The 25,705-nt window shown below is 41.7% G+C and overlaps 1 protein-coding gene across 4 annotated transcripts in view; it reads right to left on the reverse strand.

The window, feature by feature from the left end:
- PCYT1B (phosphate cytidylyltransferase 1B, choline) overlaps nt 1–25,705 on the reverse strand; it is a 121,917-nt gene that overhangs the window by 33,816 nt on the left and 62,396 nt on the right. For all 4 annotated transcript variants that reach the window (XM_003924084.3, XM_074391754.1, XM_003924083.4 and 1 more), the window contains 2 exons: nt 24,477–24,576; nt 15,686–15,802 (listed from right to left, as the gene is read on the reverse strand). In XM_003924084.3, the coding sequence (XP_003924133.1) occupies nt 15,686–15,802; nt 24,477–24,576 (217 nt within the window). The remainder of the gene's footprint in view (nt 1–15,685; nt 15,803–24,476; nt 24,577–25,705) is intronic.

The raw sequence follows: 25,705 nt of genomic DNA on the forward strand, positions 1-25,705 counted from the left end.
ACTCACATTTTTAAGGGAACAAAGGATTTGTAGAGTAAAGTAAGCTGAAATCCACCGGCAATTCAGAATTTCATTTTAGTGCTAATTACATCTGCATTCTCTACTGAGGCTTCTATTAAAATTCTTCTCTACACTACCTAATGACTTTCATATCTTTTTATTTTCCTATCCCACTCCTCAGTGAAAATTGCCATGCAGAAATAAAATGACCAAATGAACACAAACAGAAGACAGAAGGCCGGGCGCGGTGGCTCAAGCCTGTAATCCCAGCACTTTGGGAGGCCGAGGCGGGTGGATCACGAGGTCAAGAGATCGAGACCATCCTGGTCAACATGGTGAAACCCCGTCTCTACTAAAAATACAAAAAATTAGCTGGGCATGGTGGTGCGTGCCTGTAATCCCAGCTACTCAGGAGGCTGAGGCAGGAGAATTGCCTGAACCCAGGAGGTGGAGGTTGCGGTGAGCCAAGATCGCGCCATTGCACTCCAGCCTGGGTAACAAGAGCGAAACTCCGTCTCAAAAAAAAAAAAAAAAAAAAAAAAAAAAAAGAAGGCAGAGAAGAGGCCTAATTTATATAGAAGGTTTGAATGATTTGAACAATCAGTTCCAATTCTTTTACTAGATCATTGTACTTAGTAACCCAAGTATGAGACAGATAGACAGACAGACAGACACACACACACACAGACACACACACACACACACACACACACACACATATACACACATACAGAGAGAGAGAGAGAGAGAGAGAGAGAGAGAGAGAAAGAAATATACTTTTGTTCCCTGGATTGAGGGCCAGTCACTGTACAACAGGCCACTCAATTAAGAGGAGGAAGTCGTAAAATCAAAGGTTTGATCTAGTAGAGTTCATCCTTTCCACATCTTTCACCCTTTCTAGATCTCAGATTCCTGAACCCTCAAATGGGGATAGTAATATCCTCCACTATCAGCCTTAGAAAAGATTTTTTGAGGACTTACCAAAAAAGTGCTTTAAACCAAACTGAACAATAAATACTATTCACTCTCCTATCTTTTCGTTGGCCAAGGCAGCTTTCCTAAGATCACCTATGTGTCAGGAAGAAATAGTATTGTGGGTACTGTCCCTGTTTACCCAGATTCCAGCAAGAGTCTTGCGGCAGCCAGTCAGAACTTCCCTGACTGCTCCTTGCAATGAGATTTTTTCTCTAAAGTCTTATGTACTTATAATAAGTTCACTACTTTTTTTTTTTTTTTTTTTTTTTTTGAGACAGTCTTGTTCTGTTACCCAGGCTGGAGTGCAGTGGCGCAATCTCAGCTCACTGCAACCTCCGCCTCCCAGGTTCAAGTAATTCTCCTGCCTCAGCCCACTGAGTAGCTGGGATTACAGGAATGTGCCATGACATCCAGCTAATTTTTGTGTTTTAGTAGAGAAGGGGTTTCACCATGTTGGCCAGGCTGGTCTCGAACTCCCGACCGCAAGTGATCTGCCAGCCTCAATCTCCCAAATTAGGATTACAGGCATAAGCCATTGTGCTCAGCCAGTAGATTCACTAATGTTAAGTGTACAATATGTGTTTAATTTTAAAAAATTTATTGATGTATAATATTTATGGGGTAGTGTGATGTTTTCACGCATGTATACATTGTATAATGATCAAATCAGGATATTTAGAATATCCATCGCCTTATAGCTTTATCATTTTTTTGTGGTAAGAACATTCAAAATTCTGTCTTATAGCTATTTTGAAATATACAGCATTGTTAACCATAGTCACCCTACTGTGCAATGGAACACCAGAACTTACTCCTCCTGACTATAACTTGGTACTTGTGGCTGAACCTCTCCCTGTCCCCCGCCACCTACCTTCCCCAGCCTCTGGTAACTACTGTTCTACTCTCTATTTCCATAAGATCAGCTTCTTTAGATTCCATATATAAGTGGCAAATAAACACAATGGAATACTATGTAGCTGTGAAAAGGAAGAAAATCCCGTCCTTTATGGCAACATGGATGGATCTGGAGGATATTTTGTTAAGTGAAATAAGCCAGATACAGAAAGACAAATACTGCCTAATCTCACAAGATACATTTTAAAAATGAAAATATAATCATTTTCTTGGAACCAAATGATGGCTCACACCCAGAATCAAACCTGACCACAGAGAAAGCACAGCCAGTGTCACCCTCAGCATCCTTGAAAAACTTTCTGTTGTAGTCCCTTCACATAATCTATATCCAAGCCATCAGCAAAACTGCAGGCTCTGTCTTCAGAGCACACCGGGAAGCCATGTTTTTCTCAGCACGTCCACTGCTCCCATCCCTGCCCCTTCATCATCTCTCCCAGGGATGACTGCAGCAGCCTCTTAACTGATCTCCTGATTCCGGCCTTGCCAACTCCCAACAACGTATTCTCATTGGCCAGAATGAGCCTGTTGAAGCTTGTCAGTCTATGTTATTTCCAAACTCAGAACCCTTTCCATCTCACTCAGAGTAAAACCAAAGTCCTCCAGTGGCCGACAAGGCCCACGCCGCTGCCCACTCCTTGCTCTCTGACCAACATCCTAGTGTCTCCCAGCTCCCTGGCCTCCTTGCAGTTTCTTGAATGTTCCTCCTCTGGTCAGGGCTTTGCACTGTTCCCCAAACCTGGAATCGTTGTGCTCCAATTATTCCACCTCCCCCTCTCCCTCAATTCTTTCCCCACCCTCTTCTTTGTTTGTTTGTTTGTTTGTTTGTTTGTTTTTTGGATGGAGTTTTGCTCTTGTTGTCCAGGTTGGAGTGCGATGGTGCGATCTTGGCTCACTGCAACCTCCGCCTCCCGGATTCAAGCAATTCTCCTACCTTGGCCTCCCAAGTAGCCCCACCTTCTTCTGTATTTTGATCCCCTCCTGTGTTACTTCTCCCCATGACACTTGTCTCATGTAACTGTTTTATTTAGTTTTATTGTTGGTGTTCTCCTATAAATTTCCTGAGGGTAGGAACTTTTGTTTGTTTCATTTTCTCATGTACCATACCTGGCCCCTAGTAGGCTTTTAACAATATTTGTTGAATGAATTAACAAAGCCTGATACATATACTCAACAAATATTTATTATTATTTATAATAATAGATATTATTTATCTGTGATTCCTTTCTCTCTCTCTCTTTCTCTCTCTCGCTCTCTCTCTCTCTCTCTCTCCCCACCCCCCAACCCTTTTTTTGCCAGAGTCTCCCTCTGTTGCCCAGGCTGGAGTGCAGTGGCACAATCTCAGTTCACCACAACCTTCACCTTCTGGGTTCAAGCAATTCTCCTGCCTCAGCTTCCTGAGTGGTTGGGATTACAGGTGCCTACCACCACGCCTGGCTAAATTTTGTATGTTTAGTAGAGATGGGGTTTCACCATGTTGGCCAGGCTGGTCTCAAAGTCCTGACCTCAAGTGATCCACCTACCTCAGCCTGCAAAAGTGCTGGGATTACGGGCATGAGCCACCATGCCTGCCCTATAGGAACACTTCAATAATGTACATATATATGCTTCTGTATCTCCTATACATACTTCCTGCGATGTTTTCTATTGTAAGAGTTTATATTACCAAAACAACATCAACCATGGGGCTGGCTTGAAAACTGATGAGTATCAGAATCACACACAAGGAATCTGTTAAATACATATAAAGAAACCCAGCCCACTCCCTGAGATTTTGATTCAATGGGTCTGTAGTCGGGGCCAGACAGCCCTGTCTTTGACAAGCTTCAGAGATGATTCTGATGTATACAGCATTTGAAAACTCTGAAGCATATAAATAACTTGAGTCAAGAGCTCTGCCTGTCTTTGAATCGCCCATCATGCCCAGAGGTAGGGGGGAAGGTGGGCAGGAGGTGGCAGGTATTAGGACCGTAATAACTATGTATTGATTTCCTGACTACATTAGCTTTTGACCCCATAAACAGGAATTCTTTATGGGCCACACAATACGATTTCAAAACTGACCTAAGACTTTTTAAATGTTCTTTTAGGACTTTATTAAAATACGAACCAAAGAATCATATTGAGCAGAAACGGATTTCAGATTCATTCATTTTCTATTTTAAACAGCACAAAACTAGGCCGGGTCGTATCCTCCCCCTTTCTGAATCTGCACCTGAGCAATTTGGTGTAACTTCTACATGACCGAGATAATGGCCTAGTGATAGAGCACAAAGAAAACAAACATCCTGTTTATGCCAATACAGGGTCCTATTTTCCTATCCCAGGAGTGACCTCAAGAAGCAGCTGAACATGCTGACCAGTTATTGTCTAAACATTAATTATGCCCAAAGCAGCACTGTTGTTCTTGAGTCTTGGCAAATGCACTCTGACAACCAGATGGAAAGCTCCGGGCAGCGGTATTCCATGGATGAATTCATTGAGCTATCTGGGAACTCATGCTGCAGCTAACCTATGCTGGCAGCTCACTGTGCTCCCACAGGAGAGAAAATACAGCATGGGGTTTGAACTTGGGAGCCCAACAGACTTGGGTTCTAATCTCAGCTCTGCTGTTACCGGGAAGGTTACTCAAACTCTCTGAGCCTCAGTTGGCTGATCTTCATGCCCGTAATCCCAGCACTTTTGCAGGCTGAGGTAGGTGGATCACTTGAGGTCAGGACTTTGAGACCAGCCTGGCCAACATGGTGAAACCCCATCTCTACTAAACATACAAAATTTAGCCAGGTGTGGTCGTAGGCACCTGTAATCCCAACCACTCAGGAAGCTGAGGCAGGAGAATTGCTTGAACCCAGAAGGTGAAGGTTGTGGTGAACTGAGATTGTGCCACTGCACTCCAGCCTGGGCAACAGAGGGAGACATGGTGAAGTTCTGAGAATTAAACAAGGTGAAGTTTTGAGAATTAAATCTGATCATCTTCACGAGCAGAGAGTAATAAATAATGTTAGCCATTTATAAGGAAAAAAGGACCATTTATGGATCTATTCCTTCAGATTTTGTGTTCCATCTTTTCCCTGCCCTGACTCCAAGCAGATATGAGGGCCCCGTGGTACACGCTCCTTTGTAGGTGCTGTGAGCTCAAGTTACTGGTAGACAGCCTGCCTTCCTGACTAGTTTTCCTGAAGCCAGCGCAACTTGGAGGAATACTCTGTAAAGAAGAAGACAATGAGAGGAGATCTCTCCAAATTGCAGAGAAAGGGCCAAATGTCTATGGATCCCACAAGCAGCAGGTGTCAGTGGCAGGACCTGGAGAGGTGAGGATGTGAGGCACTAGGCACGGGAGTTCCACCTGGGAACAGACTGCAGGTGTCTGTGACAGGTGCAATGTATCTTCTCCCTTCTAGTAATGATGTGGGCTCAGACAATGATGGCAGCACAAAAATGGCCCTGGGTTGAAGACTGGAGGCCCCTCTCCTGCTTCTGTAAACATTGTGGACACTTTTTTGACCCTGGGGAGGTGAAGAGAACCCAATAAAGACTAAGACTAGGCCGGGCGCTGTGGCTCATGCCTATAATCCCAGCACTTTGGGAGATGGAAGCGAGTGAATCATCTGAGATCAGGAGTTCGAGACCAGCCTGGCCAACATGGTGAAACCCTGTCTCCACTAAAAATAGAAAATTAGCCAGGTGTGGTGGTGCATGCTTGTAATCCCAGTTGCTGGGGAGGCTGAGGTGGGAGGATTGCTTGAACCCACACATACAGTTATCAAGAGCCAGCCTTTCAACCAACAACACAGGACACCTATTCTTGAAGAGCTGCCTAACTTTTCTCAGTAAAGAATTGTCTGCCATTAAGTTGGTTGGTTTGTCATACTCCAGAAAGTTTAAGATAGAGGTCTCCTTAAACTAGAATGCATATACCCATGGACACACAAAGACTTTTAAAAGATATCCCATGAACAGGTAGTTTTAAAGGAATCAATGTGCAGATCCTCAACTTCCAATGGTACACTTTCCTAAAATTAACCAACTCAAGAAAGTCTCTGGGTCCAAAACCATGCTTACTCCACTTTACAAAAGAAAGGCACCATCCAAACCTTAATATGTTGCACTGAAAGGGGTGGAGGGGGGTTAAGCCTTCAGGACAAACCAAATGGAAATCCCAGTTAGTGACCATCAAACACCATGAACCTATGAAAGCTTCCTGTCTTTCCCTGTCTTATACATATTTCTGTTACAGGTGAAGGCTAGTGTTAGAAACTCAATATGGTAGAGTGGAGAATAATGCAAAGTTTTGCCTAAAACTTTGCCTCTTCTTCTCCCAACATTGTCAAAGAACACATGGATCTTTAGGGATAAGGCCCAAGAACCCAAAGCAAAAGGAGCATTGGAAAGAAATATTGAATGCTAAAAAATGGCTTTTTTTTAAGGGTAAGCATTTTTCCAGCTATTCTTAACATTCATATTGAATCCTAAAAGTGGCTTTTCTCTTGTAGTTAAGAGTAAGCCTTTTTTTCCAGCTATTCACTTTAAAATCACTTCAATAAACCAAAGCTATATAGGCTGGTACTGCTGCTGCTTAGAAATGTGACTGGAATATTTTCTAGAATTATCAAATTTTTTGAGATACATTGGAATAAATACATGGGTAAAACATTCACATGATTTTTTACAAACTTCATATGCATTATTTAAAAAGGAAGTTAAAAACCTGTTTTCTCAACTTACATCGTAAAATATTTATTCTATTTACAGGTCATCCTAATTCATCTCATTCTCTGTAATGTTTATGTTCTACCTCTTTATAGCAAAAAATAAAATTATTATCTGCCTCCAGACCAATTACTTTTTAGTAATATATGCTCTTTTTCTATTTTTAAATACATAGGAAAAGTTTGATCATGGTGTCTTACAAAGACAATTATTTGTTTTTCAAATTTATTTAATTATTCCCAAAAGGCAAACACTAGAATTTGATGCACAAACACACACACACACACACACACACACACACACACACACGCCAATATTTAGAGAAGGAATAACATGCCTTTTAAAAATCATATGCTTCTTCCTATAAATAATCACATAATTTTATCTATAAATTACATTGCATTACTACAAATTAAATGCATTGGTTTATTATCTTGTTTATAACATTATATTAGATCTACATCATTTTAATCTTGACTGATTCTATTTTACACAATCCATTCTATCATTTATTTCTGAGTGGTTTTTACATAGCTTCTTGAAATACATTAATGCATTTGAACTGAAAACACATTAATGCATTTGAATTGAAAATACATTTTCTTGGTTTGTAGTTTTTAGTAGGTTTGATGGTGAGGACTGGTTTTGCCAATTTGGTTGGATGGTGTTTTCTGCAGTTAGTAATCTAAAACTGTAGTCCTGAGATTTTGATTTTTAAAAAAGGTTTTAAACAAATGATAATAGCATTTTATCAAAAATTACTTGATTGGCAATGGCATAATTAAATTACCAATATTTCCATTTCCCCAACTCTTTCTGGTTATATCTAGTTGAATAAGTTGCTTTCAGATAAAATAATAAGGGATGTAATTAAGAGTCATTTAACAAGTCTTGACATAGACTTTTCTATAATTCCCAGAAAGAGAAAAAGCAAATGATTCTAATGGCTTGGCAACAAATCCTCTTGCAGTTCAGGTCATTTCTAATTCATTGCTTGCAACGAATTTGAAGGATGGTATTAACAAATTGTCACTTGGCCGGGCTTGGTGGCTCAAGCCTGTAATCCCAGCACTTTGGGAGGCCGAGGCGGGTGGATCACGAGGTCAAGAGATCGAGACCATCCTGGTCAACGTGGTGAAACCCCGTCTCTACTAAAAATACAAAAAATCCCAGCTACTCAGGAGGCTGAGGCAGGAGAATTGCCTGAACCCAGGAGGTGGAGGTTGCAGTGAGCCGAGATCGCGCCATTGCACTCCAGCCTGGGTAACAAGAGCGAAACTCCGTCTCAAAAAAAAAAAAAAAAAAAAAACAACAACAAATTGTCACTTGACAAACCATTAAAATTACTTTTGATGGCAATAATAATAAGAAATTATTTTGCTATTTTTGTTAAATAACTCAGAAATTTAAAGAATTGGGTGGCATCATTGTAACAAACTTCTTCCATTCCATCTACACATTTGCATGAACAAATTATTTCAGCACTTATAACTATAACAAGGAAAAAATAGGGATAAAGTTGATGTTAAACCCTGCCTCATTCTAGCAATAAGTTATATTCATCCATAAGTACATCTACAAGTACATACTATTCATCTCATTAAGAGATACATTGTTGTCCAAGTTTATGTTTATGTTAATACTTATTTATCCAAGTGTATATAATGTCCTTTGGTTAGTTATGCTCAAATTTAAATACATATTTTTGTTTCAGAGAAGTATGATACAGTGATCACTAAAAGATTTGCAAACATTAAAACACATCACATTAGGAAAAATTATGGGAAAGAAGCAGGATGAAAATATAATTTTGAGGAGGAAAAAATGAAACATAGATATTTAAAAGTTAAAAAGCTTGTTTTATGTTTTGTAAATTTATGATGATATGTTTCAAAGCATTATAGTATTTAGATGATAGTAGATGCATTTAAGTGATTGGGTAACTATTTATTTATTTAATTTATTTATTTGAGATGGAGTCTTGCTCTGTCACCCAGACTGGAGTGAAATGGCACAATCTCAGCTCACGGCATCCTCCACCTCCTGGGTTCAAGTGATTCTCCTGCCTCAGCCTCCTGAGTAGCTGGGACTACAGGCACACACCACCACGCCCTACTAGTATTTTTATATTTTTAGTAGAGATGGGGTTTCACCATGTTAACCAGGCTGGTCTGGTCTCGAACTCTTGACCTCAAGTGATTCGCCTACCTCAGCCTCCCAAAGCGCTGGGATTACAGGTGTGAGCCATCACGCCTGGTCCACAGTTTTGTTTTAAAATGTCTATATTGGATTTCTGGTTTCCAGTCTGATACGTAAGGAGCTTAAAAATGGCCACTCGGTCCTGACATCAAGTAAAAACTGAACAAACTGACAAATCTACAACTCTTTTTAGATCCATCAGAGAACTGAGGTCACGGGCAAACCACTGCTCCCAAAATTGGAGAGAGAAACAGGCAGAGAGAATCTTAGCTTACTAGAGCAGAAACCCACAAGCAGAACTACCTCCCCAGGAACCAGTACTGGGTTAGGAAAATTTAACTGACAATGCTGGCACCTCAGTGTGGAAAACCCTGAGTTCAAGACGCCAGGGGGACAAATATTTTTGTGAGTTTTACCTACAGGAGCTTAAGCAGGGCCTCAGAGTGACAAAGCAAGACCCTGTCTCTTAAAAATATATATAAAAATTTAAGGCCGGGCGCGGTGGCTCAAGCCTGTAATCCCAGCACTTTGGGAGGCCGAGGTGGGGGGATCACGAGGTCGAGAGATCGAGACCATCCTGGTCAACATGGTGAAACCCCGTCTCTACTAAAAATACAAAAAATTAGCTGGGCGTGGTAGCACATGCCTGTAATCCCAGCTGCTCAGGAGGCTGAGGCAGGAGAATTGCTTGAACCCAGGAGGCGGAGGTTGCGGTGAGCCGAGATCGCGCCATTGCACTCCAGCCTGGGTAACAAGAGTGAAACTCCGTCTAAAAAAAAAAAATATATATATATATATATATATATATATATATATATATATATATATATAAATTTAAAAAGTAGTTTATATAGAAAGGAAAAAGATCCAGAAAAAAAACAACATGATATTGAAGGAGGGGAAAATGCCAGACAACTGATACTATCTGACTTCAAAACTTACTATAAAGCTACAGTAATCAAGACAGTGTGGTATTGGCAGAAACAATAGACAAATACATCAATGGAACAGACAGAAAGCCCAGAAATAGGCCCAGACAAATATACAGAGAACCCATCTTTGACAAAGGAGCAAAGGCAAGCAAACACAGACCTTTCAACAAATGGTGCTGGAAGTGGACGTTCATATGCAAAAAAAATTAATCTAGACATAACCTTACATCCTTCACAAAAATCAAACGTAAAATGCCAAACTATATGTAAATGTAAAATACAAAACTATAAAACTCTATAGGAGAAAACCCAGATGACCTTGGGTATGGTGATGACTTTTTAGATACAACACCAAAGGCAGGAACCATGACAGAAACAATTGATACAGTGGACTTCATTAAAATTAAAAACTTCTGTTCTGCAAAACACAATGTCAGGAGAATGAAGAAACAAGACTCAGACTAGGGACTGGGCACGGTTGCTCATGCCTGTAGTCCCAGCACTTTGGGATGCCGAGACAGGCAGATCACCTGAAGTCAGGAGTTCTAAACCAGCCTGGCCAACATGGCAAAACCCCGCCTCTACTAAAAATAAAAAAATTAGCCAGGTGTGGTGGTGCACGCCTGTAATCCCAACTACTCGGGAGGCTGACGCATGAGAATCACTCCTGGAGGCAGAGGTTGCAGTAAGCCAAGATTATGCCACTGTACTCCAGCCTGGGCAACAGAGCGAAACGTTGTCTCAAAAAAAAAAAAAAAAAAAAAAAAGACATAGACTCAGAGAAAATATTTGAAAATTATACAACTGATAAAGGACTTTACCCAAAATATACAAAGAACTCTAAAACTCAACAATAAGAAACAAGCAGCTGATTTTTTAAAATCAACTAAAGAATTTAACAGGTACCTCTCCAAAGAAGATCTACAGGTAGCAAGGAAGCCTATGAAAAATATTCAACATCATATGTCAGTAGGAAATGGAAAACTAAAACAACCCACTATATACCTATTACAATGGGAAAATCTTGCCATCATTTGGTGGTATCAGTGTTTTAGACTGATACCACCAAATGTTGGCAAGGACATGAATCAACAGAAGCTCTCATTTATTGCTGGTGGGAATGCAAAATGGTACAGCCACTTTGATCTACAGTCCAATGCTCTACTTCTGAGCTATACCCGCTTCTGGTACAGCTACTTTGGAAAACTGTTTGGCAGTTTCTTACAAAACTAAACTTCTTCCTACCATGCAATCTAGCAATCACATTCCTTGGTATTTAACCAAATGAATTGAAAATGTATATCCATAAAAAAACCTGCACACAGATGTTTATAGCAACTTCATTCATAATTGCCAACATATGGAAGCAACCAAGATGTCCCTTGGCAGATGAATGGATAAACTGTGGTATATCCAGACAATGGAATATTATTCAGCAGCAAAAAGATATAATAATAATAATAATAAAGATATAATCTAGCAAGCCATGAAAAGACATTGAGGAACCTTAAATGGGACATTATGAAGTAAAAGAAGCCAGTCTGAAAAAACTACATGCTGTATGATTCTAATTATATGATGTTCTAGAAAAAGTAGAACTATACTAAAAAGAACAATCATTGTCAGGGGTTACAGGGAGGAAGAGATGAATAGGTTGAGCATAGAGGATTTTTAGGACAGTAAAAATAGTATCTGTATGATACTATTATTATGGATACCTGTCATTATACCATGTACATCTATGAGTTTGGACAATGTATAATTTTATGCAAACTCATAGAAGGTATAACATTAAGAATGAACCCTAATGTAAACTCCAGACTTTAGGTGATAATGATGTATCAGTGCAGGTTCATGGATTGTAACAAATGCCTCAGGCTGGGGCAGGATGTTCACAATAGGGGAGGTTATGCCTGTGCAGGAAAGAGTAAACAGGAATTTGCTGTACTTTCCATTCAATTTTGCTGTGAACCTAAAAATTCTCTTAAAAAGTTTATTAATTTTTAAAAGATTGATACTTACAGTCTTCCAGAAATTACATATTTTATAACGACTTAAGGAGCAGATATCTAAATTTTATTTACTTATTTACTTGTTATATTTATTTATTTATTTATTTATTTATTTATTTATTTATTTGAGATGGAGTCTTGCTCTGTCACGCAGGGTGGAGTGAAGTGGCGCGATCTCAGCTCACTGCAACCTCTACCTCCCAGGTTCAAGCGATCCTTCTGCCTCAGCCTCCTGAGTAGCTGGGACTACAGGCGTGCACCACCATGGCCAGCTAATTTTTTGTTGTATTTTTAGTAGAGACAGGTTTTTGCCACTTTGGCCAGGCTGGTCTCGAACTCCTGACCTCAGACGATCCACCCACCTCAGCTGACCAAAGTGCAGGGATTACAGGTATGAGCCACTGCGCCCAACCAGGATGTCACTGAATTTTATTAATAGAGTGGTTAGAAGATATTTCATAGTATTACCATTCAGTTATTTTACATGAGATAATAAGAATAAGAAATCTATAGAGAAAAGAACACACTGAAATTATTTATTATTGTTTCTATTGTCCATGGTTGGTGTTTTTCTTGTTTGTTTGTTTTAGAGATGAAGTCTCATTGTGTTGTGCAGGCTGGAGTGCGGTAACTACACAAAGGTGTGATCATAGCTCACTATACCCTCAAACTCCTGGGCCCAGGTGATCCTCTTGCCTCAGTCTCCTGGGTAGCTGGCACTACAGACATGCACCACCATGTCCAGCCTTCACTCTTACTCTGTCACTGTTCCCTAGAAGTCTAGGTACTATTTCTTTATAGCTTCATGTTGTATTGTTTTATTTCTATCTGTACTCCAATCCCTGTCACTTAATAAAGGATACGGTCTCATGGTCATCCTAGTAGTTTAATATGCCCTTGGCTTCCACAACCCATGTAATAACCATTGAGGGAGTATCTGAATTTCTTTGTAAACCTGGTAGAGACGACATTGTTCTTTGGATTATTTAATGCCCCTTACACAGTGACCCTCTGAAACAGTTATCTCAGAACTCAGGCAGGAAAAATAGTTCTTCCAGATGGCACAATTCAGTTTCTAAAGTTTGAGAGTTATAGAATGACTCTGTGACCCTCTTTGCTATAGCTGCTAAAAAGTCCAGGATTTCTTATTGGAAATTTTCTCCTTCTTTTGGCTTTATTTCTTGGCTCCAAACTTCTGCCCATATTAATTTATCTGAGTATGAAATAATCTGTAATTTTATGGAAAGCCTCCTTAAGATGCATAAATCAGAGGCCGGGCGCGGTGGCTCAAGCCTGTAATCCCAGCACTTTGGGAGGCCGAGGCGGGTGGATCACAAGGTCGAGAGATCGAGACCAACCTGGTCAACATGGTGAAACCTGTCTCTACTAAAAATACAAAAAATTAGCTCGGCATGGTGGCGCGTGCCTATAATCCCAGCTACTCAGGAGGCTGAGGCAGGAGAATTGCCTGAACCCAGGAGGCGGAGCTTGCGGTGAGGTGAGATCGCGCCATTGCACTCCAGCCTGGGTAACAAGAGCGAAACTCCGTCTCAAAAAAAAAAAAAAAAGATGCATAAATCAAAAAACTAACATGTCACTGGAGTCACCATGTCTTCTCTGCTTGTCCCACACTGTCATCTTGACTGGTGAGAACGTTGCACAGGGAAGATTGGATGTTCTGGCTTTTGAGTGCTTTTATTTCATTCAGGTCTCTGCACAAACGTCACCTCCTCAGAGAGGTCTTCCCTGACCTTTCTACCTAAAACATCCCTCCTTCCTCCACCCAGTCACTCTTTTCTCTTATGCTATCTTTCTTCATAGTACCACTACTACATATTTACTTGTTTAGTGCGCAGTGACTGCCTCTCCCTCAGACTCTAAGTTCTCTGAGGACACAGACAGTCTGTTTTGTTCATAGCTGCATTTCCAGTGTACAGAAAAATGGCACATAGTAAGAGTTCAATAGAGTTGTTAGATGAAGGGGCTGTGCACAGTGACTCACACCTGTAATTCTAGCACTTTGAGAGGCCAAGACAGGCGGACTACCTGAGGTCAGGAGTTTGAGTCCAGCTTGGTCAACATGGTGAAACCCTGTATCTACTAAAGATATGAAAAATTAGCTGGATGTGGTGGCATGTGCCTGTAATTCCAGCTACCCAAGAGACTGAGGCAGGAGAATCGCTGGCACCCAGGAGGTGGAGGCTGCAGTGAGCTGAGATTGCACCCTGTACTCCAGCCTGGGCAACAGAGCAAGACTCCATCTCAAAAAAAAAAAAAAAAAAAAGTTGTTAGATGAAGAAATCATTCAGTGAATCACTGAAATCATAGTTGCCTAATGACCTAGAGAGCTGCTGATATTAACTGTCTGCCTTCTCCAATTTACAAGAATATACTGAAAGCTGCACATTTCCTTTGATCTTACCTTTAACGTGATAACCCAGGGCCACCAGCTAGTGTTCCTGTTAACTGTGACCCACACCTAAGCACCTCTAAACTTAGGCCACGCAAATGACTGAAGCCGAAACACTGCAGAGGTCCCTCCAAGGTCCTAGTAGCCTAGGAGAAGACTCCAGGTGGTAGTGCTCTCTCAATAAATGGTTTTCAGACTAAAGGGAAGTGAGCAAGGGCTGGGTTCCCTCTGTATGACTTACCCAGTAACCCTTGCCTTTTACCATTTCTTTCTTCTAGAAAGAACTTCATTCAATGGTCCTGTGGTCACCACCCTTGGCAAAATCTGCAGAATGGTTCCTCTTAAATGTCCAAGTGGTTTTTGGCTGGGCATGGTGGCTCACGCCTGTAATCCCAACACTTTGGGAGGCCAAGGCAGGGTGGATCACCTGAGGTCAGGAGTTCAAGGCCAGCCTGGCCAACATGGTGAAACCCTATCTCTACTAAAAATACAAAAAAAAAAAAAAAAAAAAAAAATTAGCTGGGCGTGGTGGCACGTGCCTGTAATCCCAGCTACTAAGGAGGCTGAGGCAGAATTCCTTGAACCCGGGAGGCGGAGGTCGCAGTGAGCCAAGATGGCACCACTGCATTCCAACCTGGGTGACAAAGCGAGATTCCGTCTCAAACAAAGAAACAAACAAACAACAAGTAGTTTTTAATTGCAGAAGTAACAAAATGCTTTAAAAACCAGTTATGTAGTCTCTTATCAGTACTTTGTTTTTCTCCCAGTAGAGGTGTAAGGCTTGATGGTGCCTAGTTTATATGCCACAAAACCTGATTACGATGAATGAATATGCTCCTTCCAGAAGCGATACAGGTCTTCCTAGTCAGGTACTGTCCCTTTTACCCAAATTTAAGTAGTTAGACCTCCTGGTGGAGGAAAATTTCAGTCCACATCTAATGATCCTTCTCTTTCCACAGACTTAGTGAGTAAGTTGGTCCCTTCATTGTGAACCGAGATTACCTGGGTATATAAATCTCCACGTCTCTAACACACTGCCACCAATTCAACTAAGTGGGGTTATTACAAGCCACTAGTGTTAGCACAACATTGTCCTATGTGCTGTGGGTCACACAAAAGAAATAGATAATGACCTTTTTTGCTCTTCATTATCCTAACTCCCTTCAGTTCTTTGAGATGTGAAATCAGAATAATATTGCTTCTCTTATCCCACTAGAAAATTTTAGAAACATAAATTGGATCAAACCTTAAACACTAGGAGAAAGGCACTGACGGAAAACATGAAGCATTTGCCCTTGGTGGTACTATCAGTCTATCTCTCTCTGAGGATCAGGGTATTACAATCCCATGATGCAACTTCCCCTATGGTTTTTCAAATGTCATTTTAAATTTCAGGCAGTGAACAAGTGAGCCAGTGTGGGCTGAATTGGAAGCATTAACAATGTCAGATTTTTCTGATGGAACTGTGAAAGGGGCCCTTTTCAGAAAGCATACTATAAGAGTTTCTAGACAAAAAAAAAAAAAGCACTTCTTACCTCCTACCAACAAATAGCTGTTGGGAAACAGTGTTTTTGCTTGCATAAGGGCCCTTGCATGACCCGAGTGGAAGAGGTCAAATATTCCATCGGCGTATACTCTGACAGGCCTGTCCACTGTGGGAGAAAGAAAACACTATTAACAGAACTGCAGAATGAGGAATCCCAGTTGCCGTCCATCAGTCATAAGAAACTTTCTGGATAAGACACAATCTCTACATACCATCAGTTTCATATCAGTGCATGAAATTGATTTTAAAAAGAGGTTCTTCTGAAGACATCAAAGCAGAGCAAAAACATAACAAAATTAAGATCAACAGAGGGAACACACATTTTTAGCCAACAGAAGAGACAAACACAGGGCACTGGGCTGTTCTCTTGACCCAGGGTGGAGTCTAGGTGCCTGAGCCAGCAGTCAGTCCAGCTGGAACACATAAGCAAGAGTAACTGAGGAGCTCCATGGAAAAGACAATTGACTTCATCCTTGAGTCTGGCAGTCCTGAATGAAGATCCAAAGTCCCTGTTCCCAAAGGCAGTGATGTACTAGAATCTGCTCACATGGCCCACCTTACACCTTTCTTCCCAACTCCAAGTCATTTCAGTAGCCTGAAGTCAGCCATGGTAGAGTGCTTACACAACAAAAATTGGCAAATGCTACAAATCAGGATTTATTTCCCTCTGGAGGATCAGCTGTTAAACCTTGACTAGCATACCACTGTAAGGCGTCTCCCTAACCTCTTTGGTATAATAAGAGATGAGGGGCCGGGTACAGTGGCTCATGCCTGTAATCCCAGCACTTTGGGAGGCTGAGGCAGGCGGGTCACCTGAGGTCAGGAGTTTGAGACCAGCCTGACCAACATGGAGAAACCGTGTCTCTATTAAAAATACAAAATTGCCGGGCGCGGTGGCTCAAGCCTGTAATCCCAGCACTTTGGGAGGCTGAGGCGGGTGGATCACGAGGTCCAGAGATCGAGACCATCCTGGTCAACATGGTGAAACCCCGTCTCTACTAAAGGTGTAAAAAATTAGCTGGGCATGGTGGCGCGTGCCTGTAATCCCAGCTACTCCGGAGGCTGAGGCAGGAGAATTGCCTGAACCCAGGGGGCGGAGGTTGCGGTGAGCCGAGATCACGCCATTGCACTCCAGGCTGGGTAACAAGAGCGAAACTCCGTCTCAAAAAAAAAAAAAAAAAAAAAAAAAAAAAAAAAAAAATCAAAATTAGCCAGGCGTGGTGGTGCATGCCTGTAATCCCAGCTACTTGGGAGGCTGAGGCAGGAAAATTGCTTGCACCCGGAAGGTGAAGGTTGCTGTGAGCTGAGATTGCGCCATTGCACTCCAGCCTGGGCAACAAGAGCGAAACTCCGTCTCAAAAAAATAAAGAGATGAGGGACACATGCCTCAAAGGGAGGAGAGTCGGGGTGTAATGTTGCATGTAGAAGTGGTGCTCAGGGCTGAAGATGAGCAGCCAACACTACAGTCCTTCCCAGGGAGAAAGGTCAGAAGTGAAGAAGTTACACAGACAGTGGCATGCAGTGCTCTAAAAAGTGCTTCCAAGAGGAAGAGGGACACACCTCAGTACAGCACCCCTGGGAGCCAGGAGACAGCGGGTAACACTATTGCTCAGCCAGGCCAAAGACCCATCCCTTTCAAGTCACTGAGGGAAATTGGGTATAGAGTTCCATCAATTTGAAATAGGCCTTCTGGAGGAGGAACAAGACAAAACAAGTCACACAAAATTATTCTTTTTAACTGGTTGGAGGAAGGAGGTTGCAGCTCTATTTTTTTTTTTTTTTTGAGATGGAGTCTCGCTCTGTTGCTCAGGCTTGAGTGCAGTGGTGTGATCTCGGCGCACTGCAACTTCCACCTCCTGGGTTCAAGCGATTCTCCTGTCTCAGCCTCCTGAGTAGCTGGGATTACAGGTACAAGCTGCCATTCTCGACTAATTTTGTATTTTTAGTCGAGACTGGGTTTCACCGTGTTCCCCAGGCTGGTCGTGAACTCCCGAGCTCAAGCAGTCCACCCACCTCGGCCTCCCAAAGTGCTAGGATTACAGGCAGGAGCTACCGCGCCCGGCTGGTTGCAGCTCTGTTATAACCCCATCCTGATAGTCTGGAAGATCCCTGCTACGTTTATATAGAAAATTCTATATACTTTGCCAATCTTGAAACCTTTCTAGACTCTCCATAAAGGAACTAGAAAATCCAAGAAGAGGATCCAAAAATGGATGAGAGGAGAAAGAAGTAGTTTCTCATATCAAAATGCTCTCATTTTAAGCACCTTTATCACCTTTTCTCCATGGCTACAAACAACATAGAGACATTTTATTCTTACAGTGAGAAGGAAAGAGACATAAGTGGCCATAATAGTGTTCTATTTTTATTTCTTTATTTCTTTATTGAGACAGAGTCTTGCTGTGTCGCCCAGGCTAGAGTGCAGTGGCGCAATCCCAGGTTCAAGCAATTCTCCTGCCTCAGCCTCCCGAGTAGCTAGGATTACTGGCGCCCACCCCCACACCCGGCTAATTTTTGTATTTTTGTTAAAGACAGGATTTCGCCCTGGTGGCCAGGCTGGTCCCAAACTCCTGACCTTGTGATCCACCCGCCTTGGCCTCCCAAAGTGCTGGAATTATAGGCTGAGCTAATAGTGTTCTTTAAAAAGAAGTACAAGGACTATCAGTTAAATATGGTGAACTGAATACACACATTACCTTTACTTCCCCCTAGAAACACCACAACAATTGCTAAGAGTTAAAAGTTAAAGAACTAAGAGGTAAAAGATAAAGTTAAAAGTTAACTTGTTTTCTCCAAGGGCGGAGAAAACAAGAAAAGCAATGACAATGGATAAGAAAGTCAACAACATTTTGGAAAGTTGATTGTCAAGTGTTGAGTGCCCACAGGGAATAAAAATCAGGATAAAGAAGGTAGGGAAAGGGACCGCTAGTTTTTTTTTATATATATATAAGCTAAGGGTACTACTGACTTTTAAAAATAGCCGGGCGTGGTGGCTCAAGGCTGTAATCCTTGCACTTTGGGAGGCTGAGGCAGGCAGACCAGCCTGGCCAACATAGTGAAACCCCGTTTCTACTAAAAATACAAAAATTAGCCAGGTGTGGTGGTAGGCACCTGTAATCTCAGCTACTCGGAAGCCTGAGGCAGTAGAATAGCTTGAACCCGAGAGGCGGAAGTTGCAGTGAGCCGAGATCGCCCCATTGTACTCTAGCCTGGGTGGCAGAGATAAACCCTGTCTCAAAAATATATATATGTGTATATATATATATATATGTATTATACATATATATATATGCATGTATTACATTGATGTTATAAAAGTAATTTTTTTTAAAAAGACAGAAATCAATGCCCATTTCTGTTGAATGATCTTTAAAACTTAGATTGAAAATTGTGACTATTTCTTGATGCAATGCAACCTCATTAATTTGGAACATAAAGAAATGTTACATTAATAGACTCAGATGGTACAATGTTTCTAATAAATTAAATTTCTCTAATAAAAAAAGTTGAGAGACTTTATGTTGGATTGGGAATTGCAATTATTTCCAATTATACACAATTTTGAACAAACAGAATTGCCTTCATAGGATTATACTGTATTCTAAATAAGGCGCAGTAAATAGAAAATGCTTTGAAATAACAAACTGTCTAATGAGGGAGCCTTGCTTTCAATGTTCTTATTCAATTTGAATTCAATTGAGTAAAATTTGTTTTAAGATATATAAACCCCAGGGGAAAGCAGATGGCAGTTTTGTAAAACTTTTTGTTATTTATTCAGAGGTGATCAAGATAAATGAATTCAGGAAGCAGGGAGGAAAGAAAAGTAAAGAAAGAAGACGTAATTACTGAGAAAAAGGCCATTTAGTAAATCTGAAGAGTATTTACAAAGTTGATTTTGCAATAAGTTCACTTTTAAAAACCGTGGTGTGTCAGCAATTTCCATTTTGTGGGAAACTCTCCAGGACTCCCCTCCCCCACCAAAAAACAACCCTGATCTTTCGTCTCTTCAACGAATAAACTTCAAGGCAAAAAAGAGAGAGAGAGAAAGAAAGAGAAGTCAAAGGGGGATCTGCAGATTGAAAGAGATTTAAAAGATATTATCAGCCAACTGTAAAGTATGGACATTATTTGGATTGGGTTCAAACAAGCTGTATACAAATGATGACATAAAATAATTAGAAATTGGAACACTGGATATCTGGTGATATCAAAGAATTACTGCTAATTTTTTTAGGTAAGATCGTGATACAGTGGTTATGTTTTAAAAAGCCAGAGTTCTTATTATTTTATGTTTTAAAAAACCAGAGTTCTTATTATTCAGACATATATACACAATGCTACGAAGTGTGGGATTTTGTTTCAAACCATTCAAAAGGACAGAATAGATGAAGGTGTGCATGGTGCAAGACTGGCCATTGGTTGGTGGCTGTTAGGTATGAGTGATAGGCACAGGAAGGTTCATTATATTGTTCTACTTCTGTGGGTGTTTGAAATACTCTATAATAAAGCTTTTTTTAAAAAAGAGTATAGGCCGGGCACGGTGGCTCACGCCTGTAATCCCAGCACTTTGGGAGACCGAGGTGGGCGGATCACAGGTCAGGAGTTTCAGACCAGCCTGACCAACATGGTAAAACCCCATGTCTACTAAAAATATTTTTAAAATTAGCCAGGTGTGGTGGCACATGCCTGTAATCCCAGCTACTCGGGAGGCTGAGGCAGGAGAATCACTTGAACCCGGGAGGTGGAGGTTGCCGTGAGCCAAGATCGCATCAGTGCACTCCAGCCGGAGCCACAGAGCGAGACTCTGTCTCATTTGAAAAAAAAGAGTATATGGCTTTTTAGTTAGTTTGTATGTTGATCCGTTTTCATCTTTTGTTTGAGATTTTTCTGGACATCGTTTTAGGCATCTAGGGACTCTCCAGAGCGTCTATGTGAGATACCACTGACCTGTGAAGCTGGAGGTTTGGCAATGACCGGAAGTCAATTGAAAACAAAACCAAAAAAAGATGTTAGAGTACAACTATTTCATGGCTATGGTGGAGAGATGTTAAGGTGGTTCCCAATGATCTCTGCCTCCTGGTGCCCATGTTTTCTGTAATTTCCTCCCTTTGAAGTGTGTGTGCGATCTGTGACTTGCTTCTAACCAGTAGACTATGGAAAAGGTGGAAGATGTTAGTCCCATGATTATGTCACATTTTAAGACTCCATCTTGGCTGGGCATGGTGGCTCACGCTTGTTATCCCAGCACTTTGGGAGGCTGAGGCGGGTGGATCACCAGAGGATGGGAGTTCGAGACCAGACTGGCCAACATGGTGAAACCCTGTAACTACTAAAAAGACCAAAAAAATTAGCCTGGTATGGTGACAGACGCTTGTAATCCCAGCTACTTGGGAGGCTGAGGCAGGAGAATCTCTTGAACCCTGGAGTTTGCAGTGAGCCAAGATTGTGGCAACAATCTTGGGCAGCCTGGGCAACAAGAGTGAAACTTCGGGCCGGGCGCGGTGGCTCAAGCCTGTAATCCCAGCACTTTGGGAGGCCGAGGCGGGTGGATCACGAGGTCGAGAGACCGAGACCATCCTGGTCAACATGGTGAAACCCCGTCTCTACTAAAAATACAAAAAAATAGCTGGGCATGGTGGCACGTGCCTGTAATCCCAGCTACTCAGGAGGCTGAGGCAGGAGAATTGCCTGAACCCAGGAGGCGGAGGTTGCGGTGAGCCGAGATCGCGCCATTGCACTCCAGCCTGGGTGACAAGAGCGAAACTCCGTCTCAAAAAAAAAAAGAGTGAAACTTCATCTCAAAAAAAAAAAAAGAAAAAGAAAAGAAAAAGACTCCATCTTGCTAGCAGACTCACTCTCTTTCTCCACTGATGGCTTTGAAGAAGCAAGCTGCCATGTTGCGAAAGGGCCTATGGAGAAAGCCACATGGCAAGGACCTGCAGGTGGCCTCTAGGAGCTGAGAGTGGCGTCTGGCTGACAACTGGTAAGAAGCTGGCCCCTTGCTCTTACAGTCACAAGGAAATAAATTCTGGTAACAACCTGAGTGAGCTTGGAAGCAGATCTAACACCAGTAAATCTCCAGATGAGAACTGATCCTGAGGTGACACCTTGAATGCAGCCTGTGAGACTCATGACGTTTGCTCTTCAAAAGACATTTTTACAAAAATGAAAAGGTGAGTCATAGACTGGGAGAAAATATTTGCGAAATATAGGATTTGTATCTAGAATATATAAAGAACTCTCAAAACTCAGTAAGATGAACAACCCACCACCCAGTTAAATAAAGCAAAAATATTGAACAGACATTTCACCAAAGAAAATAAATACAAGGATGGCAAATAAACACAAGAAGATCCTTGATAACATTAGTCATAAGGGAATTACAAATGAAAACCACAATGGGATAACACTTCACACACATTAGAATGCCTAAAAAAAAAAAAAAAAAGTTTTTTAATTGAGCATACCAAGCGATGGTGAGAACGCAAAGCAACTGTAACACTCAGATACTGTGGATAGGAATTTAAAGTGGTATGACCGCTTTGGAAAGCAGTTTGGCAGTTGGTTAAAACGTTAAACACACACCTACCATACAGCCAAACAGGAGGCAATCACCAACCACATTAAGTTTAAATTCAGGCCGGGCGCGGTGGCTCAAGCCTGTAATCCCAGCACTTTGGGAGACCGAGGCAGGTGGATCACGAGGTCAAGAGATCGAGACCATCCTGGTCAACATGGTGAAACCCCGTCTCTACTAAAGGTGCAAAAAATTAGCTGGGCATGGTGGCGCGTGCCTGTAATCCCAGCTACTACGGAGGCTGAGGCAGGAGAATTGCCTGAACCCAGGAGGCGGAGGTTGCAGTGAGCCGAGATCGCGCCATTGCACTCCAGCCTGGGTAACAAGAGCGAAACTCCGTCTCAAAAAAAAAAAAAAAAAAAAAGGAAAAAGAAAAGAAAAAAAGGCAGTTTTAATGAAAAGGACCCTATGAAACAATCTCCTGGACTTTTCCTTTATGTCAAGACAGAAGAATGAGTCTTCATGTATCAGAATACATCCAACACCGTGTATGTTCATAGCTTCACAGCTGGACTAACTAAGACCAAAGGTGCCAATTCTGATGTCTTTTTTGCTTTCTTCTGTTCTTTCTCTTGAGGTTTCATCACCCCTCTGACCCGAAAAACAAGGTCAAAAAGCTGACAGCTATGGGTCGGGTTTGTCATTACCTCTTCTAGAATTTGTACCCCAGCCCCTGTTTGGGCAATTCTAAACTTGTAAAACATATTGTAGGCAATTTTATTCTGTCACAAAATATGGCTACTGTAGGATATGGTAAGAGAGTCCAGTTATAACTATAATCTAGGCCAAGCACAGTGGCTCACGCCTGTAACCCCAGTACTTTGGGAGGCTGAGATGGGTGGATTACTTGACGTCAGGAGTTCAAGACCAGCCTGGCCAACATGGCGAAACCAGCTCTACTAAAAATACAAAAACAAAAAAGCAAACAAAAAAACTATAATTTTGAAGAGCATTATCAGACACCAAATTCTGCTGTTTTGTTTTTTTTTGAGGGCACACTCAAGACAGTGCCACAAACAGGTAAATTGCTTACTACTCTTGAAGCAATTTCTCTGTGTCTTCATTATTCCTCTTCCACCTGCCTGCAATACCTTTACATTTTCTGCCCACACAGTCCAAATCTCACTTCTCCTAAAAGGTCTGTTCTGCTCTCTCCCGGAAGTCTTGCCTGACCACTCAGGCCAAATGAGTCTGCCATTCTCTAAGAATAAATTATCATCTGTTTGCAGGATTTAACCCCTAAGCACGTGCACGTATGCTACTAGTGTTTTTTATTTCACATCTAGTTGTCTTGTCTCTTTATCATGAAAATTCTTGAAAAACAGAGATGGTACCTTACCATTCTTTCCAAGTATCTTCCCTATCCATCTTCCGGCATAATGCTTTAGGGATGAATGAATGAACAAACTTCTATAGCACAACTCACTCTTTTAAAGGCACATTTGAAACTTTTTAAAAAATTCAGACTTTTAATATTAATAATTATATTAGCTTGGGTTTGTATATGCCTTCATGGTTTTAAAAATGCTTGGGTACTTTCAAAGAGTCTAGTTATCACAGAAACTTTGAGGTAGGTATTGTTGTCCCTGTTTCGAGGAAACAGATTCAGATCTTTCTAGTGACTTGCTTCAGGTTGTAGAACTAACAGGTGACAAAGTTGAGGCTCAAACTCCCCATATTCGGATACATCTTTTTTTTTCCCCGGCTCCTGTGGTTGGTGTGGTTTATCACTTCTAGTGTTTACCCTTCTTGCACTGTGTTATCATCTCTAAATTCAACTCTCTGATTGAAAGCAAGTGGTGCTGTACAAATAATGTTGGGCCTTCCTGATACTTTTTTTTTTTTTTTTTTTTTGAAACGGAATCTTGCTCTGTCACCCAGGCTGGAATACAGTGGCACAATCTTGGCTTACTGCAACCTTCACCTCCTGGGTTCAAGAAGTCCTCCCACCTCAGCCTCCGAAAGTGAGTAGCTGGTACTACAGGCATGCCCCACCATGCCTGGCTAATTTTTGTATTTTTAGTAGAGATGGGGTTTCCCCATGTTGGCCAGGATGGTCTCAAACTCCTGACCTCAAGGTGATCCGCCCACCTCAGCCTCCCAAAGTGCTGGGATTACAGGTGTGAGCCACCGTGCCCAGCCCGTTTCTGATACTTTAAATTTCAAGCCAGGGCCCATTTGAGAAAAAGGAATACAGCCTCACCTGGTGTTCCTAAGCGGGCCTGAGCAATGGTCAGTTTTTCATGGGGTGCTTGGCACTGGCAGTTGGTTTCATCAGCAAATGGAGCAGGTGCCGTCAGGGTCTAGAAGGGAGAAAAAGAAAGGGAATACAGTCTAACAAACTTTCTTTTGGCACTAACTTCCTCTGAAGTTTTGTTTCTGTTGGCTACACAGGTATGATTAAGAAGTCAAATATATCCACTGAGTCTTTCAGAGAAATACTGTACTGTTAGAAATAAAAATAGGGCATCATCACTGAAACCTTTTTGTTTGTTTTCTACTGATGCTTCAGAAATAATAAAAGCTCTTCAGTGTCTATACTATGCTAGGTACCAGATGAGATACTCTGGTGTTATTCCTTTTAGGTTTCACAGCCCCCTGTGATGAATAGATACTTCTATACTTCTAGAGTATAGGATAATACTATCTCTACTTCACAAAAAGGAAACTGAGGCTCATTAGGGTTAAGAAATATGCCAAGTCATGCCCTTGGAAAGTCACAACACCCAGCTTCAAACATTTCACAACCAACGAGGGCAGTCTTCAAACATTTACACTCACCCACACCCAGGAGACTCGGCTGGAAAGAATGCCATGCTCAGAAGTGTGGCGTGACATCACCTGTATTTCACACACACACCAGCTTGGCCAATGACAAGCTCTGATGTCTCTTTCGATGCAAAGGCCAAAGCTGTTATCTGTGCCTTTGGAAGGTCTAAAAGCACAGCAATTCGGGCAGGCTGCAGATGACTTCTCCTGTGGTAGCTTCAACAGCGACCAGCGGCTAGAGGCCCCGCCCTAGGCAGCTTGGGCTGAGGCTCTGGGGAACGCTGCGAGAAAGATGTAGTCACTTGGAAACCTGCCCAGGAAGTGGCCTTGCATTTTTTAGTCAGCCTCTTAAAATGAAAACGTCACTCTCTTCAGATAGATGAAGACAAAGCAAGCGGTGTTTTTGTAAACAAGGCAAATGCAATTCAGAGTTGCCCATTTGTAGCCTTTGAACTGTGCCATGAATACAGTCACCAATACTTCATCTTTGTGATTGTTAAAGCTAAAGCTGATTAGTCACCGTTATTCACAGCACTACATGAATTGTTTCTTAGAGATGGAGACAGTTTAAGATGTGTTCCTTAACTTAGGAACATTAGACTGAAGAATGATCCATACATTTGAACAGGGGCTGTGACTCACTTCTGCCATTTATTTATCCAT

Source organism: Saimiri boliviensis, chromosome X, assembly GCF_048565385.1.
Source record: "Saimiri boliviensis isolate mSaiBol1 chromosome X, mSaiBol1.pri, whole genome shotgun sequence".
Taxonomy (NCBI): Eukaryota; Metazoa; Chordata; class Mammalia; order Primates; family Cebidae; genus Saimiri; species Saimiri boliviensis.